Consider the following 24,836-nt stretch of genomic DNA (forward strand, 5'->3'; position numbering starts at 1 on the left):
ATCCTCTTCTTCCTTCTCTCTCTCTCTCGTTCTCCGTCCAGCTGAAGGCTGCCTGTGTCTCTCACCCTTTTATCTGCACATTCCTTCTCACTCACACTCAGTCATTCCTGACAGAGTCCAGAACAAGTGCTTTATTCTGAGGCTGCGCTGATTCCGACTGGCCCAGAAACACCAGGAGTCTTTCAACAGATGATATGCACGAGTACTAGGTACTATAAAAGTCAAGAAATATTTAGGTTTCTTATTTTGGAAGTATCACTTGGTCACACGGTGAGAGAGTGGTTAGTGCTGTTGCTTCCCAGCAGGAAGGTCACCACTTGAGTTGTTTGATCCCATGTTTGATCTGTATAAAGAGGTGGGTTTTCACCAGATCCTTCAATGAACCCCACAGTCCAAGAACATGAAGGACTTGGATAATTAGTGAATCTAAGTTGACTGTAGGTGTGAATGTGAGCTTGATGTCAACGGCGGTTTTTTTTTTTATATGATCCAAGGTCATGAATCCTGGTGAGAATAATAGCTGTAATCTACCAGGTCATAAGATACTGTGTAGAGCAGGGGTTTCCTGTACAGGTCCTTGGATCAATTGGTACCAGACCACAGAGACAGAATGAATCATTTAATTAATCTAGAGAAGGATACAGTATTTTTCGAATTTACTTTTCTTCATTTCAGTTAATCCATTTATTTTTCAAAATAAAATGTCTTTCAGAATCCAGTACTAACAGAATAGTCTAGAAGCTACAGACAGTCTATCTTTAATGTGTCATGATTGGACCCCTGTCCTCACTTTGGACATGCCAGATTTAATAAATATACATTTTGTCCAAGGACATCTGCACCATATTTCCTGGAAAGGTTTCAAATTTGGCAATTTATTAACAAACATCATAAGTTTCCTCATTTTCTGACCGTGTCATAAATCAAGGCTGTGGGACGGAGGCCCATTGTCTTCTGATTTCCTCACATGCGTCTTTTAATTCTTCTCATTGTGTGCAGAGTTGTGTTTTTCAATTTCTCTGTTTCTGCAACTTCTCTTTTTTTTTTTTTTTTTTTTTGCCACGTGTGAACTTTCTGTTAACTTTGCTGCCACAACTTTGCAAGGCAACACAAGCACACGCACATACACAGGAAGGAGGAAATGACAAAGAATCACGGCCAATCTGAAATGAACCATCGAAGACTTTTGAACTGTGAAGAGCTGGTAAAGTTAACAATGTCTCCTTGTCTCCTTGTCTCCTCTCATCTCTCTGTCCCACCAGCTTTTCTCAGCACGCCTGTCAACCTGTCAGCTGTTTCTGACAACAGGGCCCAGTGTGTGTGTGTGTGTTTTTAACATTTTCCTTTTCCTGTCTTTTTTTACCCACTCTTCCTTTGTCGAGAGCTGCGCACACACAAACACACACGGTCTTACAGTAACACGCGCAGTGACAAACTCGTCCTCTCACACTCTGTCTCAAGTACGTCCTCCTGCTGTCTCGCTCGCTCACACTCACTCACTCACTCATAACCACTCATAACCACACACACACACACACGCACACACACACAATGCCAAAGAACACTCCTACACATCGGCTAGTGTTCAAATGTTCTAACAACTATGAGTGGGCACAAAATGAAAAGCGACGTGGAACTGAACGCATGTGTACGTGACGAAAAGAGCCAGTCAGAGAAACAGCCATTATATATATAACAAGTGCAGACGGCAGCTTTTTTGCAAGCAGGGCAAAATGTTAGAGCTGATTTATCTTTGGCTTCTGCAGGTGCACTTCCTAGCTGCATTGGTGCACGTGCATATGCATGTGTGCACGGTAGCAAGAGTGCATTTGGGAGTGAGGTGAATGAAAATCCTCAGGATGTGAAAGTGTTCCCATATGACAATGCCTTCTCTGTGGTGTTTTTGAGGATGTCTTTAACATCTCCGCCTTTAGTTTGAGATCTGAGAAACGGCTGAATATTTGAACAGATTTACGTTGAGGTTCATGGTTTTTTTTTTTTTTTAACAGACTGACGTTGAGGTTCATGGTTTTTTTTTTAATATTTAGCTTTAGTTATGTAAAAAAAAAAGCTGTGAATCAGCTACTGTCATGTAGATGTTGTAAGTATTTTAATTTATAATTAGTACAACGAGCATTTCATGCAACGTCCAACATTTCATGTTTATACATTTTGTACTTTTGTTTGTTTGCATGTGTGTATTTTTGGTAACTATTAACCCATACAACATTTGACGATAAACAGTGACGCAGTTAATTTTCATACCACTTGAACACAAATCTACCCATAGATCTGATTACACAAATAGGAAGTATCAGCGTCCGTATTAAAGTATCATTTGTTGATAACACAGGAAGTGCTAGCTTTGGGTACACTACCTCCCACAACAAGTACATAACGCTGTTAAGGATTTTCTAGTTAAGAAACGTTAGCTGAATTAGCCACCAGTTATCTGAATGGTATAATAGCTTGTTAGCACTTGTACGTGCTCTTCAAGATCAAAATAGAAGGTTAGGTCCACTTTTAAAAGTTCAACATTTTAAGGTAGGTTGCAGACCAGAGAAAGAAGTATTTTTTAAGAGGTTTCAAAAGATTTAAATGGTGAAAATAAATGGTGAGAAACACCAGATCAGGTAGAAAATAACAAAGGACCAATGTGAAGATCAAAGCTGAAACGGTCGGTCATTAGAGTCATTCTCTGCAAAGGAGAAACCTTTCAATAAGACACATACTGGACACATAATACTTCATCAGATGATACAAAACTACAGCTGTACTTGTAGTTGTCATTTTCACCTATGTTTGAAGAAGGAAGGGAGAGGCATAGTACCCAGAGAACACCGTCCCTACGGTAAATCACACAGTTAATGTAACGACTAAAGAGGAAGTCACTTTATGAGCGTAGGAAGCACTATGAAAATGATACAAAATTTTTTTTTAAATATGCTACAATTTGCAAACAAATATCACGATTGTTGTTTTGCATTTAAACACAACAATAATTTGGCAGAACGCAAATACAAATACAATTAAAATTGGTGGAAAAACTATCTATAAAAAGTGAACTTAATAAATTGCTCTGCAGCTGCTGCTGACAAGACAATTAAGGGTACGTAAAAAAAAGAACAACAACTTTTGACTATTCTGTTATTGGGCAAAACAACTGAGATTTTTTTTTTTCACTTTCATGAATGCATCAAGTTTCTACGTATATGCAAGAAATCATTGTACGTTGTAATTAAAAATATTCGGAAATGGTCTTTGAAAGAAAAATCTTGTGGGAAATACTTACAAGGAAATACATTTGCTTAAGGGTCTAATCATTTTTCTTTTGAACCGTACTCATCGGAAAAGTAAGCACAAAAAGACAAACGACGTCGGCATGCATGGGTGACTAACAGTTTTCTTCTCTTTCTTCCACCGCACACACAACGAGACGAGCTGTTTTTGCTGCTCCAGTTCATACATGTCCTGGGGCTGGCTGATAAAAATATAGCCCGTTATCATTCATATTTTATAGGCCACTTGCAGAATGAGCTCTCAGTGTGCACACTGGGCTGCATGGGTGCATCAGCAGTACAATATGTGCCGGTCTGCAGTGTCTGTGGTTTAGAGTTTCCTCTGAGGAGGAACTATGTTGCAATCGTTTTTCTTTTCACATTACATCTTTGATATTAAAACAACGTCAGTGTTTACCAGGGCCATGTGATGGCCACATGGCCAGTGAATCACTGAGCGTGTGCACATGAGGCTGCTGGATAATAATAGCGCTTTAAATATAGCTCAGAAACAATTTAAAATGTGCTGAGTGGTGTAAAAATGAAGATAAGTCACTTGAGCTTTGAACAAACATACTTTGAAAAGTCATACGCCATGACGGTACAAACTGTTCACATACTTCCCTGCAACTTAATATCACTGTTAAAGATACCGTAACATGAAGTAGGATCAGCAAGAAAGATATATATATAAAAATATATATTTATAATAATCCCTCTCCTATCGTGGTATTTGCGACCGCAGACCCACCACGAAACGTAGAGGTGAGATAGTTTTTATATTATTAACGTATATATTTACCATTTACAAACCTCCCCCGCACTGTTATCAAACCTCCGAAGACTGTATTATTCTTTCCCACACAATTATATGCACAGAAGAGTGGTATGCGACGCAGAGCAAAGTGAACGAGAGAGTGGCTGAAGCTGAGAGATGCGACGATGCATAAGCCAATCAGCGGGAGGAACAGAAGAGCATGCTGAATTAGCCAATAGTAGACCAGGTACGCACTGCATTAGCTAATAATACGCTGTGTATGATCTCGTCTAGGTAAACAAAGCTACCAGCGATTGTTCGCAAATGTGCTTATCTCAATTTCAAAACGAGAATCCACATTTTTAAAAACAACTTTCTTATGTATAACTATTTTCTCTAAGTCTCTGTGAGCGAAAGAAGAACCGCGATATAGAGAGGGAACACTTGGAACAATGTTTAGCCCTGATAAAGCTAAGGTGCAATGCGATAAGTTCAAGTCAAGATATCACTACAATGTTCATCTTGTATTAAAATATGAAGGCGCTTTGAGGAAACAGACTGTACCAGTTTAACAACTTGTGTATCATGTCATGTCTAATTGTGGAAATATGTTTCTGTCTGTGAGCCATGGCAGATATGTTAACGTATTAATGGAAGCAATAAAAATGCCATTAAGGTTAAGGGAAGAAACAGTAGAACCCTCGCATCCACAGCCTTTTATTGTAGTGCATGTCTGGGCAAAACTCCACTTTAGAATCACGCTGTGAGCTCAATGGTGTTAATAGGAGGGTAAGTGAAAAAAGTCCAAATGGGAAAAATATTTTTAAGTCCAAACACTTCTGCAGGAAGATCATGGATATAAGTGGTCGAATAATTTTCTTCTTCTCTGCTCAGGCTGCTGCCCCCACGACCCGATCTCAGATAAGCAGAAGAAAAAGGATGGATGGCATTTTTGCAAGCGGTGTTTTCATCAGAGTATTCCTGCTTTGTAGCTTCATTTGAAGTGTTCTGTTGTGTGCAGATGGTTGTTCTTCGCTGGTTCACCATCATAAAGACGATATACTGAGTGAGTTTGAAGCTGCTGCAGTAGCAGCTACAGAATCATGGTCTTGTTTATTCCTCAAGGCCAAACTACGTGTTTTGGTCAAGAGCAGAAGATCGTGGTCTCTAAAATTACTTTTTGAAACTGCACTATACACCACAGCAGTGCTGCATCTTCACACTTCTCAGAAGTACAACATAGTCTGTTTATAGAAAAGCTTAAAACCAAATTTCAAGTGTGTCTTGAAATAAAACTTTTAGATGCATGGATTTTATTTTTTGTTGGTACATTTTAATAATTGTAAAATTATTAGACCACATTGATCGGTTATAAATAAAACATATTAAAAATAATAACAAAAAAAACCATTAAGCCTTTACAATGCTAACAGTTTCTGTTTCTTGAATATGTATTTGAAAACTCCAGACAGCAGCCAGGTGAGTGCTGTGGCCTTTAGTGTCTACAGAACGTGGATTAGGCCCAAGTGAGGTGCATTGAATTACAGACCCTTAAGAGGATGATAGGAGTCATGCTGGGTCTGGGTCTCTCTCTTATAAAACCACTTAAACTTAACAACGTGATTCTCCAACGGCTCACTCTTTACAAGGAGGTGGAAGACTGTGCAAGTCTAATTCTCGGAACATCGTGCCCAGACACGGACAGTACATTAACAGGAGTCGACTCTTCATCACAGATTTACAGCTTCTACAAAGACGCCAGTGATGGTGATCCGTGCCACGGTTTGTTCTGCGATGCTAATGAACCCATCCTCACGTCGTTTCTCGCCTCCCATCTTTCCAACTTGTCATTTCACACCTTTGGCTGTCATGTCTCCACTCCATCCCTGTGTGCCCATCATCATTCATCTCTTCTTCTCCTTCTCCTTCTCCCTGTGCCTATCTCTTAATCCATCTTCCTTGCCCTCTCCCGATCTGCACAATGTGAGTCAGACACAACAGAGGAATTCAGCTCCTACTATGGACTTGTTTACATGCACGCAGCTCCTTCAAGAGCTTCAGGTCAAATGTGAGTGTATGCTTTGTGTGTTAAGCATTAGAGAAAAGTAAGGCTGCTGTGGTGCATCATAATTTAAAGGATCAAAAGATGTCTTTAAGGTCTACTAAAAGATAATCCTAGATGAATTTATACAACAATGTAAAATTAGAGTTTATATTCTCAGAATATTTGCTACATCTTCTAAGCCAGGGGAGTCAAAACTTTTTTCCATGACACATTTGATAACCAAAGATGAGACAGAAAGGTGTAAAGGTAAAATAGGACCCTGTGTCGTGTCTGGCCTGGGGGCCTAATTTTAGAAATGTCCGTTAAAAGGCACTACAGTCAACGTTGGTCTTCACCACAGAATTAATGTTAAGTTATTGAAAATTTAGCCTTAAACCATAAACTTGATCGAACATAATTTTGGTTCTTTAATAATTTTTATTTGTTTTGGTTGCTGATTTCAAAAGACTTGTTTATTTTTAAGTTCTCTTTGAAGTGTCCTATTACAAAATCTGAAATATATTTTGTAGAAAGGTACTGTTAACGGGTATAGTTTGGACCTCCCTGTACTTCACCTAAATTAACATATCTCCAGTCTACTTCTACTTCCATGACTTCTAAAATACAATGACAAGTACTAAGACAACCATTCCATTAGAAAGCTGGTAACAACAGCTGGAATTCCCCAAAATCCTATCGTGACCAATGAGATTTTAAAGACACAGCGCCAAAATGTACAATCTCTGGTCCTTAATGAACACAGCAGATATTTGAGGTTGGTTTCAGGTTGATCAGTGACTTGAGGGGAAATAGGTCAACTAGAAGCAGACAGGCAGGGTGGAGTGGGGGTAGCAGAGAGGGGAGGCAGTTCTCAGCGACAGACTGCCATACAGTATATAGACTATTCATGAATAAGCTCTGTGTAAGCCTCGGGCACCGCTGTGGCCCTGTTACTATGGCATTCATGGTGAGGGACCAGGAATGCTGGCCGTACTAGGCAACAAGGAATGGAGAAGGAGGCAGGAGAGCGGTGGGGGTTTGGAAGAGGAGGCCCTTAAGTCTTCGACTACTTTAGTCACTGGTCACATCTCCAACTTTAGTCCAAGCACAGCCTCTGTCACTTTTCTCTTCTTCCATCCCTGTAAAGTTTCTCACGTCCTCTGTGCATCCCAAAAAGCCATCAATCCTCATCTCTTCCTCTGCCTCTCCTCCTCTGACCATGTCATCCTTTGTCTTTCATCACCAATCTCACACCTGACTGCCTTCACAGCACAGTTATCCCCTGCCAAATTTTCTACACACACACACACACACACAGACAGAATATATGCAAACATCCGTGTCTGTGACACTAGGTCCATACATGCTGGTTGGCCATCTGTTGCCCTTGTCAGCTGAGCGGATAAATCCCGTGCTGGTAACACAGTGACGCTAACCTGCTCACTTTACATAAGAACTATCTGTCTGAAAAACAAATCACCGCATCCTTGACCTCTTCTGCTTTTCTACCTTTCATGCAGCGTCAGATCTAGACAGAAAACAGCAGCGACACATCAGGGACGGCCTCTACACTTGGCCTTTGTCGACCAAGTGCTTCATCCATACCGGTGCCGCTGGGTTTGATGTTTGACGTTGGCAAATGTCAAAAAAAGGGAAGTGGGGACAGAAGAGAAGAAGAAAAAACGGCAATGACGTCAAACACCAACAGACGCTTGTCCCCTGAAAGCAGGTGAAAGGTAAAGCCAACACTGCCCTTTAAACACCACCCTCCTCACACACACACACACACACGCACACACACCAAAAGACACAATCCCCCACCATCATCACAGCATAAGCCAAGTATTATAATCAGCCACACCACCACCTCCCCCTCCTCTGTGTCCCATCTCACCAGAGCCTCCTGACCTACTTCCTGTCTGCAGCCCAGTCCAGCGGTCGACTGTACACAGTGTCATATGAATCAGTGAGTCTGTGACTTTGCGGTGAGACAAGGTGTATGTAGCAGAATGAGTCACAACAACATGAGGACACTGACAGGGGGTTGGTGAGGTGGGAGGAATGTAAAGGCAAAGCAGAAGAGAGATTCAGATAAGAGGCAGATGAAACGCTGAAGCTTTAATCTTGGTGTTCTCTAGACTTCTGCAGCAGAGTGTTTCACCTCAGGAGGGTGTGTTTTCACATTCAAATGTCATCGCATTAAACACAGGAGACGCAGGTCTGAGTAAGGAAGAAAACAATGTGAACACTGTACATCTGTCTAAATTGTTCCTCCTTTTTTAACCTTTCATTCAGCATCCACTGCTGTAAGGACCATCTCCATGTTCTCCATCACTACTACCATTAATATTCTCAAGCTTCCCTCCTTCAGCTCCTTCTCTGGTTTCTTCTCACAAACCATTTCAACATTCCTACTCAACTTATTTTCCAAAGTGTCCATGTGAGATGTTTTGTCCCCAATAAAAATCTAAATGTTTCCACATTTAGCTGCATCTCCCCTGGTTTTAGTTGCAATTCTGTCTGTGAATGAAACATCATAGCATATCTCACTACCAGCATTTTCTTACCTCTGCCTGCTTTAAATTGGCCACACTTTTGAGTGTGATCAGCACATTTCTAACTGGACATTGTTTCTTATTCTGTCCGTCCAGTCCCCAATAAAAATCTAAATTCTTCCACATTTAGCTGCATCTCCCCTGGTTTTAGTTGCAATTCTGTCTGTGAATGAAACATCATAGCATATCTCACTACCAGCATTTTCTTACCTCTGCCTGCTTTAAATTGGCCACACTTTTGAGTGTGATCAGCACATTTCTAACTGGACATTATTGCCAGAGGAAGCCTACATACAGCCTATTAAACAAAACCTTGCAATAGCTTTGTACTACATATGGGGTCCCAACCCCCAGTTTGGGAACCACTGTCATACAGAGACAAAAAACTTGCAAAAATAAAAAGACAAAGCATGAAAACGAACTGTGTTGAATGATGAACTACTAACACACAGCAGACTACTGGAATATCTCAGACTTTAACCATATTCTCCTGCAGCAGCAGTAGCTGCCGGTGAGACAGACATACAGACTCCCAGAGCTCAGACTCTTCCTCTTTCTTATTCCTCTTTGGTCACCATTGTCTGCCTCATTCTTCATGTTTTTCTCCCTTCTTTCTGTCTGATCAACAATTCTTGTCAGACAGCACACACAAAGAGTTGTTGTTGACACTTCCCTCCACTCCTGTGTGGATATTATTTCTCAGGCTGCCACAGCAGAGGGCAGAGACAAATAATAGTAAAAGACAGGCCAGCTGGTACACAGAGACATGGAGGTGTAGTATACAAACACAATTCTTTAAAATCAAGGTAGTAGACATGCAGGTCTGGCAGATGGAGGACAGAGAGAAGTGGATAGTCATGGACAGATAAAGGAAGAGACAGAAAGACACAAACAAGCTGAAGAGGACAGGTAGATTCAAGACGGGGCAGGTGTCAGCTGCTGCATCATTTGTGTGCATGTGTGTGGGTGTGTGTGTGTGTGTGTGTGAGAGAGAGAGAGAGAGAGAGAGAAAAAGAGAGAGAGATGGGTTCTGGTTTGCCAGCGCAGCAAACAGGACTAAAGATTCTGATGCAGCAAACATCCTCTGCATGTGTGTGCAATGCAAGCCAGTGACTATCAGCCTACACATTAGAAAAGACACACGCACACACTAATGCTCATTGAGGAGAAAACATGGTTATCCATGCATAAATAAAACCCTGCATATGAGTGTGTGTGTGAGTGCAGTTTGCAGCACACATTTAAAGAACAAAGGAATCTGCTAACACACACACACACATATATATACACACAGACCAACACAGAGAAGAAATAGGGACAGCACCCCACAAATCTGGAAGAATATTGGCTTCAAAAATTGAATTAAATCACAGTGTGTTTAAGTGTGTATTGAGGAAGGCTGGAGACTGAATGGAGTGTGGCGGAGGTGACAGCCTTGAAGGCAGATTGATCTGATCTGATCTGAGCTGCAGTCACTCTGTTAGGTACACCTACTCAAGCCAATGCATTTAGGGCATTTAGGAGAGAAAACAAACATTTTACTTTTTTTAACAACTGGAATTACCAGAAAAAAACATCTCTGTAGGCCAAACTGGAAAAACACGACAGAAGAGGAACAGTGAGACACTAGGAGGCTAAAATTTGCATAAATGTCTTAAAATCTGACAATTTGATCTATTTTTTTTTTATTTTGCAAATACAAATAGGATGTAAAATGTTCTAAGACAAATTAAATATATATATATATATACACTTATCTATCTATCTAAATATATATGTATATACACACACAACCTGCTACTTTACCTCCTCTAAAATCCACTTCCTTTCAAATGTTCTTTTAAGTCCAAATCAAAATCCTTTGCAAACCTTCAGTATTTAATACAGGGGTTTCGACAAATCAACAAAAAAAAAAACATTTTGACGTCTGCTCATACACTGATAGTGTAGTTTAAAGTGTAGTAAATCTGAACACATAAAATCATCGGTTCCTTGAACAGTATAATAACCCAGGTTAAAACAAAAACAAGGTGATACTGTAAGAGTTCAGCTCATCAGAATATGTTTTACACATTCTTGTGTGGATGGTGTAGTATTTATAGCATAAAGAAGTATCTTTAATCAAATCCTTTAATACACTGCATTCTGTTTCACAACCCAGAACTAGATGTGTAGCATTGTCTGGTGAGTACTGTACAGGCAGTGCATTAAAACAAAATGGACAATTCTCAACCCTCCTGTAGTGTAGTTACAGTGTTGTGGTTCTGTGGGGTTGTAGATGTATTGTAGATGATCCAAAATTAATAATATATTAATTAAAAAATAATATTAGTAATAAACCAACTCTTTGGAAGTTTCACCTTCTCAACATGGTCCCAAGTAATGATAAAACTGTTTTAGTGGCATAAAAACCAACCAATTTTGAACAAACATTTCAATAGCTCACTGAGTTTACGGTCTGCCTGGCTAGCTAAATTAGCGCTAAATTACATTCCTGCCCGTCTGTGTAGCTGTACACACAACCCCGTAAAAAAAACTCTAGTTAAATCTCATTTAAAAGTGTGGAAAACTGACAATCGAAAACAATCTCAACTCTGACAATATCAGGCTCCTCTGCTAGGCTAGGCTAATCCTGCTAACGTTCGTTTTGCGTTTTCTTTTGAGTTTCTGCGTCAATGAAGTTGCAATGCTGCCACCTACAGGGTTAGCATTTCCACGCATTGTATCGTTATTAAAAAATTACAACAACAAAATAAAATATGAGGTACAAAACAACACGGATGTAGAAGAACCAAACGCACCTCTTTATCCGGGTCAAAAGCTGAACAACCTTCACTTGACCACACACACACACATATACACCGGATACACAGTCAGTGCCTTCAATTAAACCAATGCTTCCAGGTGTCACTTTAAATAATAACTACACAGAAATGTGACATTTTGTCACACTGTGTTGGTCTCCTCCACATCCGCCTCCTGCAGCCTCACGTTGCCGGTGTTGCTATTCAAGGAGCACGTTCAGGTGCACGGACGGAGGAGGAAACGGAGGCTCAAAAGAGAGAAAAGGAGGAGAGCATTTCACCTAAACACCCTTATCACCACCACCACCACCACCATCATCATCATCATCAGGATGTTCTCCGGCTTACCCTCAGAGCGGACAGGTCGATCTCGTCCAGACTCCGAGCGGGAGAGTCACTCGCCATCAGGGAGCAGCAGGAGCAGGAGGAGCAGCAGGAGCAGCAGGAGCAGGAGGAGCAGGAGGAGCAGGTCTTCTCCTCTCACTTGCTCTATATCCTGAAACGGCCTCAGCTGTCACGACTGTGTGCGCGCTCGCGCTTCCTCCTTATGTCTCTCTCCTTCTCTTTCTTGCCCTCCACACTGGAGCCTCCGTCAGCAGGAGAGCCGTCGATACTAAGACTACTAATAATAATAATAATAACACCACCTGCTCCTCCTTTCCTCCTCTCTCCCCCTTATCTATCTGCCTGTGTAAAGCGTCAGTGCCGGCTTTTACGCACAGCAGCAGCTGAGATATAGAGCCACCAGGTCCATCATCTTCAGTGGCTGCAGCAGGTCCAGGTCCAGGTTTCTAAGTCCAGGTCAAGGTCTAGATCCAGGTCCATGTCTGCGCTTATGTTTATAGTTTTAAACAGAGTAGTGGAAGTAGGAGGAGAAGAGAGGGGTTTCCTCCTGCTGCTGTGACAGCCAGTGAATACTGTTACAGGAGGAGAGAGAGGTGGAGAGAGGGAGGAGAGAGGGAGGGGAGAGAGCAGCGGGTCAGCGGATCACGCCCCGGACTGGGCGGGGTTTAACGAGGAAGTGCATGGACCTTACAAACTTTCCGTCTTTCTTTCTTTTTTCTTTCATGAGTTCTTTCTTTCATTCGTTATTTCACTCTTCCCACCCTTTGCTCCACTATCTCTCCGTCCTTCTTACCTGCAAATATTGCGTGTTTCTTTTAATACGCTAACGGTAAAATGGACAGATTATCTGTAATTACCGTAATAATTTAAGTGCGCTCTTATCATAGGCCAAAAAACAATCGATGCAGCGAATTATTGCCAAATAGGAACGCTCAGACGTATGTTCAAATCCAAAGTTATTTTGTTAATCCTCCTGGGAAGATTGATATTTTGTTTAAAAGGACTTCAACAGAAAATATGAAAAAACTAAACCATTATCTTATGTCTTGGTTGTTTGTTTGGAGAACTCTAATAGTTGTATGGGAGAACGTGACTACTCCATTCAAGAGACCATCAGTTACCACAGGGATCAAACCGCTGACCTTCTTGCTGTAAGGCAAAAATACTAACCACTGTGAAAGCTGGAGTTTTCTTCAGATCATATTTATTTCCTAGTGCAGTTACACTGTTGTGAATGTGCAGATGGGATTTTTTTCTTAAAATAAAAAAACAACGGTGTTTTGCACAAACAGAGTGAAGATGTCTAAGCTCTGATGATTGCAGTATTGAATCAGATTTCAGCACTAGCACACAAAACCAAGCCATGCACCCGTGACCCAAAAAGCCATAGGACACATTACATAAATACCATATTATTGTACAAAGATAATGCAAACTGTTTTGTAGAAATCATAATAACTTCTTTTATATTATCACTTCATGTCCTGGTCCCTTAAAATAAAATATGAAACTTCTGTTACGACTGACACAATGACCCAACAGCATTTCCAGTATCTGCTAATATCATTTTAAAACTGGAGTAACCAGGAGGGACGTGCTTATTTCACATTACAGGAAGGGGCTGTGATGCACGAAGTCCCTCTGAAGGAAGAAATCAAAACAAATCAGTAAAGACATTCACATAAAGTATATAAAATATATTTTCAAAAGTCACAGAAACGTTTCGAAAGACTGGATTCAAAAACACTTTAACAAAAGACTAAATAACGACGAAAAGATCTAGAAGTCTCCCATCATACCGTACTCCTCTACAGGTGTCTTTAAGGCGACTAGCACCATCTGCTGTGCAAAGGCGGAATTGCAATATTGAGTTTGCGCCGTGAGATTGTCCGAAAACAGGCACTAACTAAATAAAGTATTGTTGTTGTTTTGTTTTGTTTTTTATTATTAAATTACAGCTCAATTATTAGTATATTTTATGCATTATTTTGAATTTTGGGATTCAGAAGTTAGTATTTTGTCTAAAATATAACTCTTCAGCCACACCTGTTTCTTAGTGTTTTACTCATTAGACTAATATGGAGAGCTATTTAGCAGTATTTTTTGGAGGGGGTATCATTAATCTAAAACAGCACTGCAGCATTACACTAAGCAATATGCTCATGTGACCATAACAACTGCCAGAATAAATTATAACTGACCAAAAATACCCACAATTCGCCACAAAGATCACATAAAAACTAGTTACTTTTACAACGATGAAGTGTTTCCAGTGGACTGTAATATAAGAATTGGAATATTTTAAATGAGAGGATAGAAAACTAAGCTGCAGGAATATCTGAGGTTTGTATTAAGGTTTATATTTGCAAAGTTGTCATCAGCAGCAGTCTTAACAAAAGAGCATAGACAAATCTGATGTGGTGAAAAGTAAAAGTTAGTTAGTTGTTGGTTTGAATCTCTGTCAGTGTGTCACAAAGAGAGAAAAAAATTCCCATCACTGACTTCTCTGCAACCTTCAGCAAAGTGTGTGGCAGGCTCACACACTGGTTCAGAGCTGCATTTTGGATTGTAAAAGAGTTCATTTGTTTTGTTAAAAATGGGATTTTCTAAATGATTTACATTTTCACAAGTTGAACTATAACAGTCTGGCTTGTAGTCTGGTTGACGACCAATAATTAACACTCACCAAATATCCAATATCTTAGTTTAAAAATCATCTTTTTGGTACACGATGGCTGCTGTTTAAATGTTTCACCATAGCTAAAAACCACCAAGCAGTAAAAGTGAAGAAACATCACTGACACCAGTGCATATACAGTGAATTGCACTTTAACGCATCGCACAGGCTGATTTTACAAACTCACCTGCTTCACACAAAAGAGTCTCATCTCTTTTGTTATTTCTTTAACCAGAAGGAGTCTCGTCTCTTTTGTTATTTCTTTAACCAGAAGCTAGCTATTGTTGGTTTAAGAAGCTGTGATGTTGTCTTAGATTTTCTTACTTTCTCACCTGGTCCCTGGAAAAATTCCAAAACTTTTTCCAACAGTGTCCAGAGGGAAGCTTGTTTCCCAACATCCTAAAGTTCATGTGCCTGTTTTTAATGATGACTGGTGTCTGAGTGCAGTCAGACAGGAGATCATACACCAAACATTTGTCGTTGCTTTCTCCTTCATACAACCCCACGTTTTAGTGCTTGGCCTCTGACTCTTTGACCGCTGATGAAAGAGTTTGGAAAAAAAGAAAGATCCAGTCCAGCAGAGCTGTGAACCTTCTCTGTCATCTCATCTTTAAATTAGTGAATGAAATTTACTGCAAATTCACTGCAGTTGTTTTTTTTTTATCCCAGGCAGTGGTTTTATCCATCCTTAAGTCCAGATCTCAGTAGGAACCATGGCCTCCTTGCTTCCCACAGAGGGCATGAGGTTGTGCTCCGACAGAAAGTCCAGAGGAAACTGGACCAAAAAGCCTCGGATTTTACGCAGCTCCTCCTGAGCCCGGGTCAGGTCGGTCTGAGCCAGCCCTGGTATGGACTGGAACTGCTCCAGCTCTGACATGTTCCTAACCAGAGATGAAGGAAGGCAGCGGAAAACCTGTAGCACAAACACACAAAGGAGGCTATATTACAAGCTAGCTTTTAGCCATAGAAAATAAGCTACTTTAAGATGTTCTGTAGCAGATTTTAATCTAAGCTGTAGTCGTGATCAATAACTTAGTTATTTAAGTTATTTAAAGCTTTTATGCTAATATTATGTCTCTCCTTGGTGATTCAATTCATCTATCGAGTAACATTCTGATCTTTTGGCTGAGTTTTAACCAGAGTTGCTGCTAATCATTAGCATTGCAGTCTTCAAAACATTTTAAGCACTTTGTTTTTAAGTTTATTTATAAATTAGTCTATTTTTTCTTCTTTTACCTAGATCATCTATCTTTCAGCTGACTTTAAGTTCTCATACCTTCTCATAGATGGTAGCATTTCGTCCAGCTGTGGTCATCCACACGTCCTTATAAAAGCGGTCACTGACGGGGTCAGACAGGTCAATGCTGCTGTCAGTGTGAGCTCCAAGGATGGTCCTGATCAGAGGCAAGAAAGCGAACAGGTTACAGATATTTCCTCAGCTGTTTGTGCCACTTGTCGGAATTCTTTACAAAAATCTAAGCTCAAGCCTTGTTATGTCACATGAACACACTTGAAACATTCCAGACGCAGCTGTAGAGCATACGGTCCAGCTTCATACTCTTGGCCGTCCATCATAGAAGCCACTTTCTGAGAGTCCTGAACGATCACTGCTACCTCGCTGTCACGTTTACCCAGCATGCTCCTGTCGTTGATGTTGGCAGAACCTGAGGGAAATATAAAATTGATGAGTTGCTTCTGAGGAATATATAGTTTGCATTTTTTATGGTTGTTTGATACAGTATTTAAAAAAAAAATCATATAAAGACGTGGAAAACAACAACATCTTTCGCCAACTTGTCAATGTCACTGGTTGGCAGTGACAGTGATGCCGGTTCCGGATCCTGTGAGCGTTGGTTCGATTCCCGAACCCTGCGAAAATTCAACTTCCGGAGGCAGTGGTGGCCTAGTGGGGAGGCAGTGGTGGCCTAGTGGTAAAGGAAGCGTGAACTTAAATCATTTGCTCGGATGAGATGCACCTCCTCTGCCAGCAGGTGACACAAGTGAGCTGCCTGACTATCACTTGACACCGATTCAAAACCTTTTTATGTGATAAGTGAGATAAACAAATGTCGTGACTCCACGACATTTTAGAAAGTGTTAACAACAGATGGAAGAGTGAAAATGCAGTGGCAGGCCGACCGATGATCACTGTGTTGTCGTCGGCGATGAGCATCTTGCTGTGGACGTAGATGAGCTCCGTGACCAGACGTCCCTCCATCTCAGCGTGGGTCCTCAGACCAGCGAAGGAGACGTAGTTCATCCACTGCTCGTCCACTGACAAAGAGAGGGGAGAGTGAGGGCTGATGTGACACTAATGCTAACTCTTAGTAGTAACTCAGTAACTTACTCTCTCTTTTCAGCTGGGATATAATGGAGTACTCTCCTCGGATCATAGTCCTGAGGAGACAGAGAGGAGACGTTAAGACTCGCCGAATTACCTCGTTTCCATATTAAAATGCTGCTGTTTTTAATAGGACGTTTGTTCCACCTGTAGTTAAAGTGCATGACGGCCTGAATGGCGTTTCCTCCTCCTGTAGTGATGTCACCCTCAAAGCCAGGAAGCAGCGGAGTGACGACGTAAACCCGGTACTTTTTACCCTCCCTGCGTGAACACACGTCCGTGTCAGTCACATGGTCCGCTTTCATAAATGTTTAACAAAATTACTGGATATAACATGACGCAGGTTAACACAGCAGCTAGTTCGTACTTGTGTGCTCGGATGATTCTTTCAATGATGGCGTCTCCTATCTTGTTGAACACTGTCCTGTTGTCAGCGCAGCTGATGAAGAACTGGTTCTGGAAATAGAGACATTAAACTGTTAGTGGTAAGCTGTGATTTTCCACAGCGTCGACGGAAAACAAGAAGCACGAAATAGGAATAAATAAACTTATGCTGTTAAAATAACTAATGTAGTGTTCATATTGTTCCTCTAAAGAACGGTCAACTTTAAACTAAGACAAATTTATACAAACATTTATGCCTGTAGCATGTAAATATCGAATACCAGATAGGACTTGGAATACTGTAAAATATAAATACAGCTTCTCAGACAAATATCAGAAAACATACTGTTTATCCGATAACTATTGGATAATATTGTAAAATTATCACAGTGTCATAAATACTCTGTCTTTATCAAAAAGGATAAGAATATTTGTGAAGCTAATTATCAGAAAACTTTTTACATACTGTAAAATGTAAATAACCATACATTATAGCAGTCATTCCATGAATTTTAGCTAGTTTATGTGTTGTTTTGCGGTATGTTTTGCTAACTTTTAGCTGTACTTATTTCTGTTACACAGAGTTGAGTTTATCCTTAATAATTTATGACCTTATTAGATACCATTTAAAAATATATATATTTATTGGGTTTTTACTTCTTCTATTCTTTTGTCAAATATACATGGTGGAGCCTTCTTGATTTCTGGTGTAACTTATTTAACATGTTGATGACCTTTAGCTATTTGACGATTATTTAAATCTGGGCAAACAGCGCTAAGCAAAAGTCATCTTTAATGTTTGCACACTGCTGAGACAAACACACAAGATGAAATATTTACTGACTGAATAAAATAAAAACTCTTCCATACTTGATTTATTGTTTACCTTTACATCCAGGGCCTCACAGTTTTCTTACCTCGATGTAGATGTAGTGTTTGCTCTTGGCGATAACCTGGATGTAGGCCGTGTGGATGGACTCTTCGTGGTACTTGATACCTGCAGACCAGTCTGAGGCTGAGCGCAGCACCTACCATATAGGAGTTACTGTGTAAGACTCTAACAGCAGTATTGTACTATGCTTGTGCTGAAAGATATGTACTAGAACCCCCTTATTTATACTCTGTAGGGATATTGATTTTTCTCTGTGAGAATACATCTTCCGGACTGTAATTACGGGGCAATAAACAGAAATAAAAAACGAAAGAAAGGACAAACGTCAGCCCGAGCGCCGAGTGTGGCACTCGGACAGGTTTATGTAGCACTTGACAGCCACCTTTCCAAAAACTTTCAGTCAAAGCCCTGCAGCACATTCAAACAGAATTAATAAAACATTCCAGCCACCACAGTACTCTCTCTTTACTGAAGTCTAATGAGTGAAACAAGTTCACAACCAACATCTATAGAACCAGGGTCTTAGTTTTGAGGAATGACAAATTCCAACCCTTTGGTGCTGCATGAGCTAAAATTCACAGCTGGTGTGGGATTATAGAAACATCTGAAGTCATTACATTTCAAAAACTTTATATTACAGTTAGAATCTGCTGCAGAAAAAGTTAGTGAACCACTGATCTGAAGTAGCACTATTGATGCAAGAAAAAAAAAACCAATAACATTAGAGACATTGTCGTGAAAAATACTCTACTGTACTGTATTCTTAGCCTCTGTTTAAGGAAGGTGAGAAAAAAATATTATTAATATTGATTACATTGTTTTGAGTACGCTTATGCTTTGTCTCTGCAGACCACCTTTTTACTAAGACATTGAATGCATCACTGACTTTATTATAAGCTAGTTAGATTTTCAGGTCACCAATTTAGGCATCTGAAATTTAGGTCATGATGCCTTTTAATTTCTTTATTCCACAAACGTTTTGTTTAAGGATGTCCGATAATAATGGTCGACTAAATTAACAGCGCAATATTAGCATAATTATAATATCGGTAGGAATCGTTATCTGTGTTTCCTCCGATAATGAAAACCTGATAGCCACATGCCTGGGTTTTGCCAAATATGCTGGAATCTCTTGTAGGGTCCTGAGACATTAACCTCTGTTTTGGGGGCAATCTGCTGCATATATCGTTATTGGTTTATATCGGAATCGGAAGTGAAGTGTTTGGACAATATTGACATAACGGATATCGGCAAAAAGCTAATATCGGACATCCCTAGATTTGTTTCTTTACCAGACCAAAAAAGTTTAAAATTGAATGTACTACTTTACTTATGTAAGTTTTTGGCCCGCTGAGGGTTTGTATAATAGTCAATCTGTTTCTTCTCCGTCCAGCAGTGCTCACAGACTGGGATGCAGGGAATAGAGTGGGAGTTTATGGAAGCTCTACGTGTTCTTCTCCCTTCTCTGTAATTTTCTACTTCGGCTTTTTTGAAAGTGGGGGGTTGGGCCGTGGTTTGGCTCCTGCTCTGCAGAAAGCCGACCCGTTCTAGCATATTTACATTATATGTGGTAATCATTTTTTTCTCAAGTGTACTTGGCGTGTCCACTTACTTGTACTTTGGCATCCACACTGTCAGGGACCTGGTATCTGAGCTCGTTGGCAGTGGAGTGGGATTTGGGCAGCAGGAAGGGATAAGACAGAGAGCGATACTTTGGCTTCATGATCTGCAGGAGAGTGGGAGCAGAGGGAGGGTAGAAACTGAGTCTGACTGAAGAGAAACCATAAAAACAGGGTCATTTTGTGAGTTGGTGCTGTGAGAAGATTTTTTCCACAAAACTCTCCCTTTACCATAATTATAGCAGTTAAGTTTTTTTTCTTCTTTTTATTCATTTATGCCAGGTTCCTTGTGAGTGCAGCATGGGTTAGATGAGTGGTCTCAAACCGCATGACTGGGGACCACTTGCAGTCCACAAGGTTGTCACATCTGGCCTGTGACAATAGATATCAATAATAATTTGCCCTTTGAGGTGTTTTTTTTTTTAAATTCTTTAAAATATTGTAATGGCTATAGTGTTGTGTAAGTTATGATGGACATCAGTTTAAAAGGAAACAAAATGTAGTTAATCTTTAGTCAATATCTATACAAAAAAAATATTATCCACTCATGACTTGTTTTGAAAATGAGCAGCAGTCAAAGTATATAAACTTTTGGTGCCTTAGTAAAGTTCCACCGCTGAATGAAGTGTCTGGCCACATCTCTGGCACCTCGACCATGAACCACTGAGGCGATGTCGTGCCAAGGCATTCTGGGAGTGGTGTATCTGTTAATGAAGTCTGCAGGGAGAGGAAGAAAAGCAGGAAAAAAAAGAAAAGGGGTGGAAATTGGAGAAAGAGGGCAATAACAGGAAAGAGAGGGTGTTAGTCTGGTGACAATGCTGAGCAAATATGTGTACAGTTCTGTAGAAGAAGCGTTTGATTATCCAGATGTTTTTACTTTACTATGGTGCAGGAATTAGAAATATTCCCAGATGAAAGTGTTCCACTCTGTGTATGTACTGTACCGTCAAATGGTTTTTCCAGCTGGATCCAGTCTTTGTACACAAAGTTGCAGTAGTCTTTTCCGTGCCAGAACCGCGTGTTTCCCTGTAATTCTCCAACACCTGTCTTCAGACTTTTGACTGAACCACTCCCTGAAAACACACATATAAAAACATGATGGTGAATTGACTTCTTTCAACAACCACACTGATTTTATATCAACAATGTGGCATAGATTTAGCTAACTTCAGACACCACATGCTGCTAACTAGCTTAATTTTTAAGGTTTAGGTCCTTAAACCTGGTTAAGGTCTAAAAAGCTAACTTTCCAAAATGTTTTATTTAGCCATCTGCATTTTAGCTACACTACCAGAGTAAATAAGTTAAAGCTAGCTAAATTAGCCATCTGTTATGTTATTGATTAGTTAGCTGAGCTGATAGTTCATCATCATAAGATATCGACAAATATATTTGCTAAACATTAAGAACATGTTTGCAAATATTTCCAATCTATTTTGGTTATAGGTTATAAATAGTTAAGTTAGCTATCTACTGATTAAGCAGACACTCAAGCTCAGGCGTGGGCAAACCTTTTGACTCACATGCCATTAAGCTTTAAGCCTTTTCTACGCCATCTATTGGAGAGAATTGGGCATTGCAGGGAAAAGGCAGAATAATATAATGATAATAGAAAATAATAACATCATTTGGACAAGTTTGTCGAGCTGGATTAAAAAACCAGGCCACATCCGGCTAAAGTTTTGCAAAAACAAAAGTATTTTACCTGGTAAAGTTGGGTTTTTTTTTTATATTTAATGGTATTTATATATTGAATTATATGTTGCTAAGCAACATATTGTAGAGAAATGTGCAGTTTTCTGTCACCTTTCATCGAAGTTCAGGCTCTATAAAAACCTGAGGCACTAATTCCTGACATGGACGTACCAGCACTGTCCACACTGCTGACACTGTCTGCGTGCTGCACCGCGTGTTTATGCAGGTGTCTGTACAGACTGAAGCGAGCAATCCTGTGCCGTCCAATCCCCTTCAATTTGGGCAAATTCACAGGATCACTGGGCAGAGACGGTGAAGGTGGAGGGGGCGTCACCGTTCTCTGTCCGTTGCTCTGGGGGGCGATGTCAGCAGATGGCACGGCCTTTGTGGAGGGGGTGTTGGTGGAACCAGCCTGAGGAAATAACAAAGTAATAAATAAGACAGCACAGTTCTGGTTTTTATGAAAGGTTATATCTCACACTTAACTATTAGATAGTAGATGGACTTGTGTCAGGAACATTAAATTTAAACTGAAGATTTGTTTATATTATGACTCAATACAGAGAGAATTTGAACTTTATATGGTCTGTTTTTTATTTGAAGACGCTAACGCATGCCCAGTAATAACTAAAGCTTAAAAAAACGATTTCAACATTAACGTCAAATAAAGCTCTAGTCAAAACTACACAAAATAAAGCTTAAAAAAAAGATTTCAACATTAACGTCAAATAAAGCTAAATGGTAGCATAGTACTAGCTAAATCTAGCCAAAAATACACCCAAAACAATTAACCCAGAAGTAGCTAAAGCTAGTCAAAAAGCAGATTAGCTTTAGCTAAATGAAAGGTGGAAACCAACAAAAACACACACCAAATAAAGCTAAAAGCAAGTTGAGAGAGTAAGTAGTCAACACTGGATAAAAACTGTATCTTCATATCCAAATATTGTTTTACATTTGGATTGTAAATAGAATGGTAAAAATAGTGAAAATAGTATAAATTTACACACAAATTCCTGTCCTGTCTACGACCCAATGATTAACCACAGAGCCAGACTTTGACCACGGCTTACTCGGGGTACTTTAACTGATTGTATTAAGAAAAAAAAGAAAAAAAAGTGAGTCATGTGAGCTCCTCACCTGCTCCATGGCCAAAGAGCGCGTCACACTGCCAACGTCGGTGAGCCTGTGCTCCCTGTCATCCCAGCGACCATACGCAAGGTCAATCCCGCCCACGAATGCCACAGACTGGTCGATGACAATGATCTTTTCATGATGTGCCCACAGGTAGACGGAGGAGGAGACGTGGTCTGGATGACGCATCACCTAAAAGCAGAACGATCCTCATTAAGATAAATCAAACACTTCTCTGCAGTAGGGTTGCATCGCCTCATTATTTACCTTAATGTTTGGGTGCAGGTGCATTAATGTCCGTTTGCTGTAGCCCGAGTTGATGCCCAGAGCCAACTCCACCTCCTTGTACAACATCACAAAGATCCGGACTCCCTGTTGCTGGAGGCAGAAAAGTTCATACAGGTTTAGGCATTGAAAACACACCATAGGGAGAAGAACTATTACAGTTATATGCAAATAACATACTGTAGTCACTTACTAGACTGTACCACTGCACATATTTGTCTTAGCACGAGATGTTTGTCAACATGTTTAATAGCGTCTGTCTAAAAACCTTTTGATTTGTACGTATGTTGAATATATTGCATTCCACATTTTACGGGAATGGCTAGGGTTGTGTGTCCTTCTCTAAGGTCATCATGGAGGTCACAGTCTAGAGTCAGACTTACTGCCTTGCGCTTGAGGATACAGTCCAGTCTCCACCTGTTTCCCTCCACCACTGGTCTCTTTAAGAAGATCTCTGGACTCAGCCTGAGTGGTTAAAAAAATACAAACAAACAAATAAATTAAATTAATATACAGCAGACCGTGTAAATGTATATTTTAGCTTTGGCTAATACATAGGCATTTCTGACCTCAGTACTACTCAATAGGCTGTTTTTGTGTATTATTTTCTATTATGGTAAACTGTTACAAACTCCTGGGTAAACTTCTGGGCTCTCACAACTGCAGTCTCATCAAGACATGCAAAACTGCAAATCAGGAAATATTTGCAGTCTGTAGCAATCGCCATTTTTGCTAACTTAGGTAACTGTCATTATTCTTAGAAAAACTCTCTTTTTAATGTTGCAACATTTTTGCAATTTTTAACCTAAAGCCACATTTTATTTGTGTTTAGGGGTGTTTACTTTGTTCCACCTAATGTAATTTTCATTATCTTGTGTGTGATGTTTATTTGTTTTGGTGACTTTGAAACTGTTCGAAACAACATTATCATATTGCTCTATTATATTGTTATATGTGATACTATAACATTACATTACTTCCGGACCCACCCAACAATCACGTTACTCTGTGATTATACTAACAGTGCTTTGAAGAGTCTCTTAATTACAAAAAAAAATGAGGTTGATTTTTTAAAAATATCTTTTTTTCACCTATATTTTTAGATTATTGTCTTTTGACACTAACTTATAGCAAACACAAACATTGTGTAAACTGTCGTATAAACATCAGGCGTGACATAATGAGACTCTGTAATGAGTCGGTCACGACGGCACCCTGAGCCATACACGTTTACTGTGCTGCCTGAATTATACAGCCTGACACATCATTGGATTAGATTAAATGCAAATCACAACAGCAGAAATAAAAGAGATTAAATGGAAAAGATGAAAGTGATTATTTCACATCAGAAAACCCAATTGGAAATTAGAGAAGACAAGTACAATTTAATTTAGAACAGGAAATGATTCTGGGATTTGATTTTGTTGATTGACTTAATATTGGATATTGCACGTTGTGTGAGGAGATTATTTTCCCTGGGACTCTGATGATTTGATTACACTGTGAATAAGAATCTTTTCTTCAGTCAAAATTAAATTCAACTTTGTTGTTGTGAAGGAAAAGTTATAATTTGAGTTTGTTGGTTGGTCGACATAAAAGGAACATCAACAACACCTTTAAATAGGTAGAAAAGAGAAAAGAGATAATATTGGCAAATAAAATATATATATGACACATTCAATTTAAAGGTAAAGTTTAGCAGTTTAAACAAAGCCAACAGGTAGCTCTAAATAATCATTTTTTTAAAAATCACTAAATAAAGAGCAAAAACAATATGAACCTAGTGATATTTTTTCACACACATTTCTTAAATGTAGGTAATCAGTATATCCAAATGAGCAAACTGAAGGATAAATATAACAAGGGCAGTGGTGGCTCAGTGGTTAAGGAAGTGGACTTGGGTTCGAAAGGCGACTTCGAGTCCACTAGTTGCCAAGTTCCCTGAGCATGGCACCGTCCCCACACACTGCTGCCCACTGGGTGGTCACACTTGGTTGTGTGTGCTGTGTCACAATGACAAATAATTCAC

At 39.8% G+C, this 24,836-nt stretch overlaps 2 protein-coding genes across 2 annotated transcripts in view; both read right to left on the minus strand.

Moving 5' to 3' along the window:
* The window catches only part of tnika (TRAF2 and NCK interacting kinase a), a 75,531-nt gene extending 60,839 nt beyond the window's left edge, over positions 1-14,692 (minus strand). Inside the window, 1 exon segment of the mRNA XM_017034099.2 lies at positions 11,787-14,692. Coding sequence (XP_016889588.1) covers positions 11,787-11,843 — 57 coding nt within the window. The 5' untranslated portion in view covers positions 11,844-14,692.
* Positions 14,693-14,701: 9 nt separating this feature from the next.
* Positions 14,702-24,836, minus strand: part of LOC103378976 (phospholipase D1-like) — a 26,584-nt gene continuing 16,449 nt past the window's right edge. Inside the window, exons 11-26 of the mRNA XM_017042105.2 lie at positions 23,950-23,959; positions 23,191-23,272; positions 22,790-22,900; positions 22,529-22,714; positions 21,563-21,803; positions 20,641-20,769; positions 20,295-20,413; positions 19,690-19,803; positions 18,103-18,213; positions 17,169-17,257; positions 16,949-17,062; positions 16,808-16,857; positions 16,600-16,734; positions 15,971-16,124; positions 15,737-15,854; positions 14,702-15,373 (exon numbers count right to left, since the gene is read on the minus strand). Of these exons, the coding sequence (XP_016897594.1) occupies positions 15,149-15,373; positions 15,737-15,854; positions 15,971-16,124; positions 16,600-16,734; positions 16,808-16,857; positions 16,949-17,062; positions 17,169-17,257; positions 18,103-18,213; positions 19,690-19,803; positions 20,295-20,413; positions 20,641-20,769; positions 21,563-21,803; positions 22,529-22,714; positions 22,790-22,900; positions 23,191-23,272; positions 23,950-23,959 (1,988 nt within the window). The 3' untranslated portion in view covers positions 14,702-15,148. The remainder of the gene's footprint in view (positions 15,374-15,736; positions 15,855-15,970; positions 16,125-16,599; positions 16,735-16,807; positions 16,858-16,948; positions 17,063-17,168; positions 17,258-18,102; positions 18,214-19,689; positions 19,804-20,294; positions 20,414-20,640; positions 20,770-21,562; positions 21,804-22,528; positions 22,715-22,789; positions 22,901-23,190; positions 23,273-23,949; positions 23,960-24,836) is intronic.

The sequence above is a fragment of the Cynoglossus semilaevis genome, chromosome 1 (genome assembly GCF_000523025.1).
Source record: "Cynoglossus semilaevis isolate Cse_v1.0 chromosome 1, Cse_v1.0, whole genome shotgun sequence".
Lineage (NCBI taxonomy): Eukaryota > Metazoa > Chordata > Actinopteri > Pleuronectiformes > Cynoglossidae > Cynoglossus > Cynoglossus semilaevis.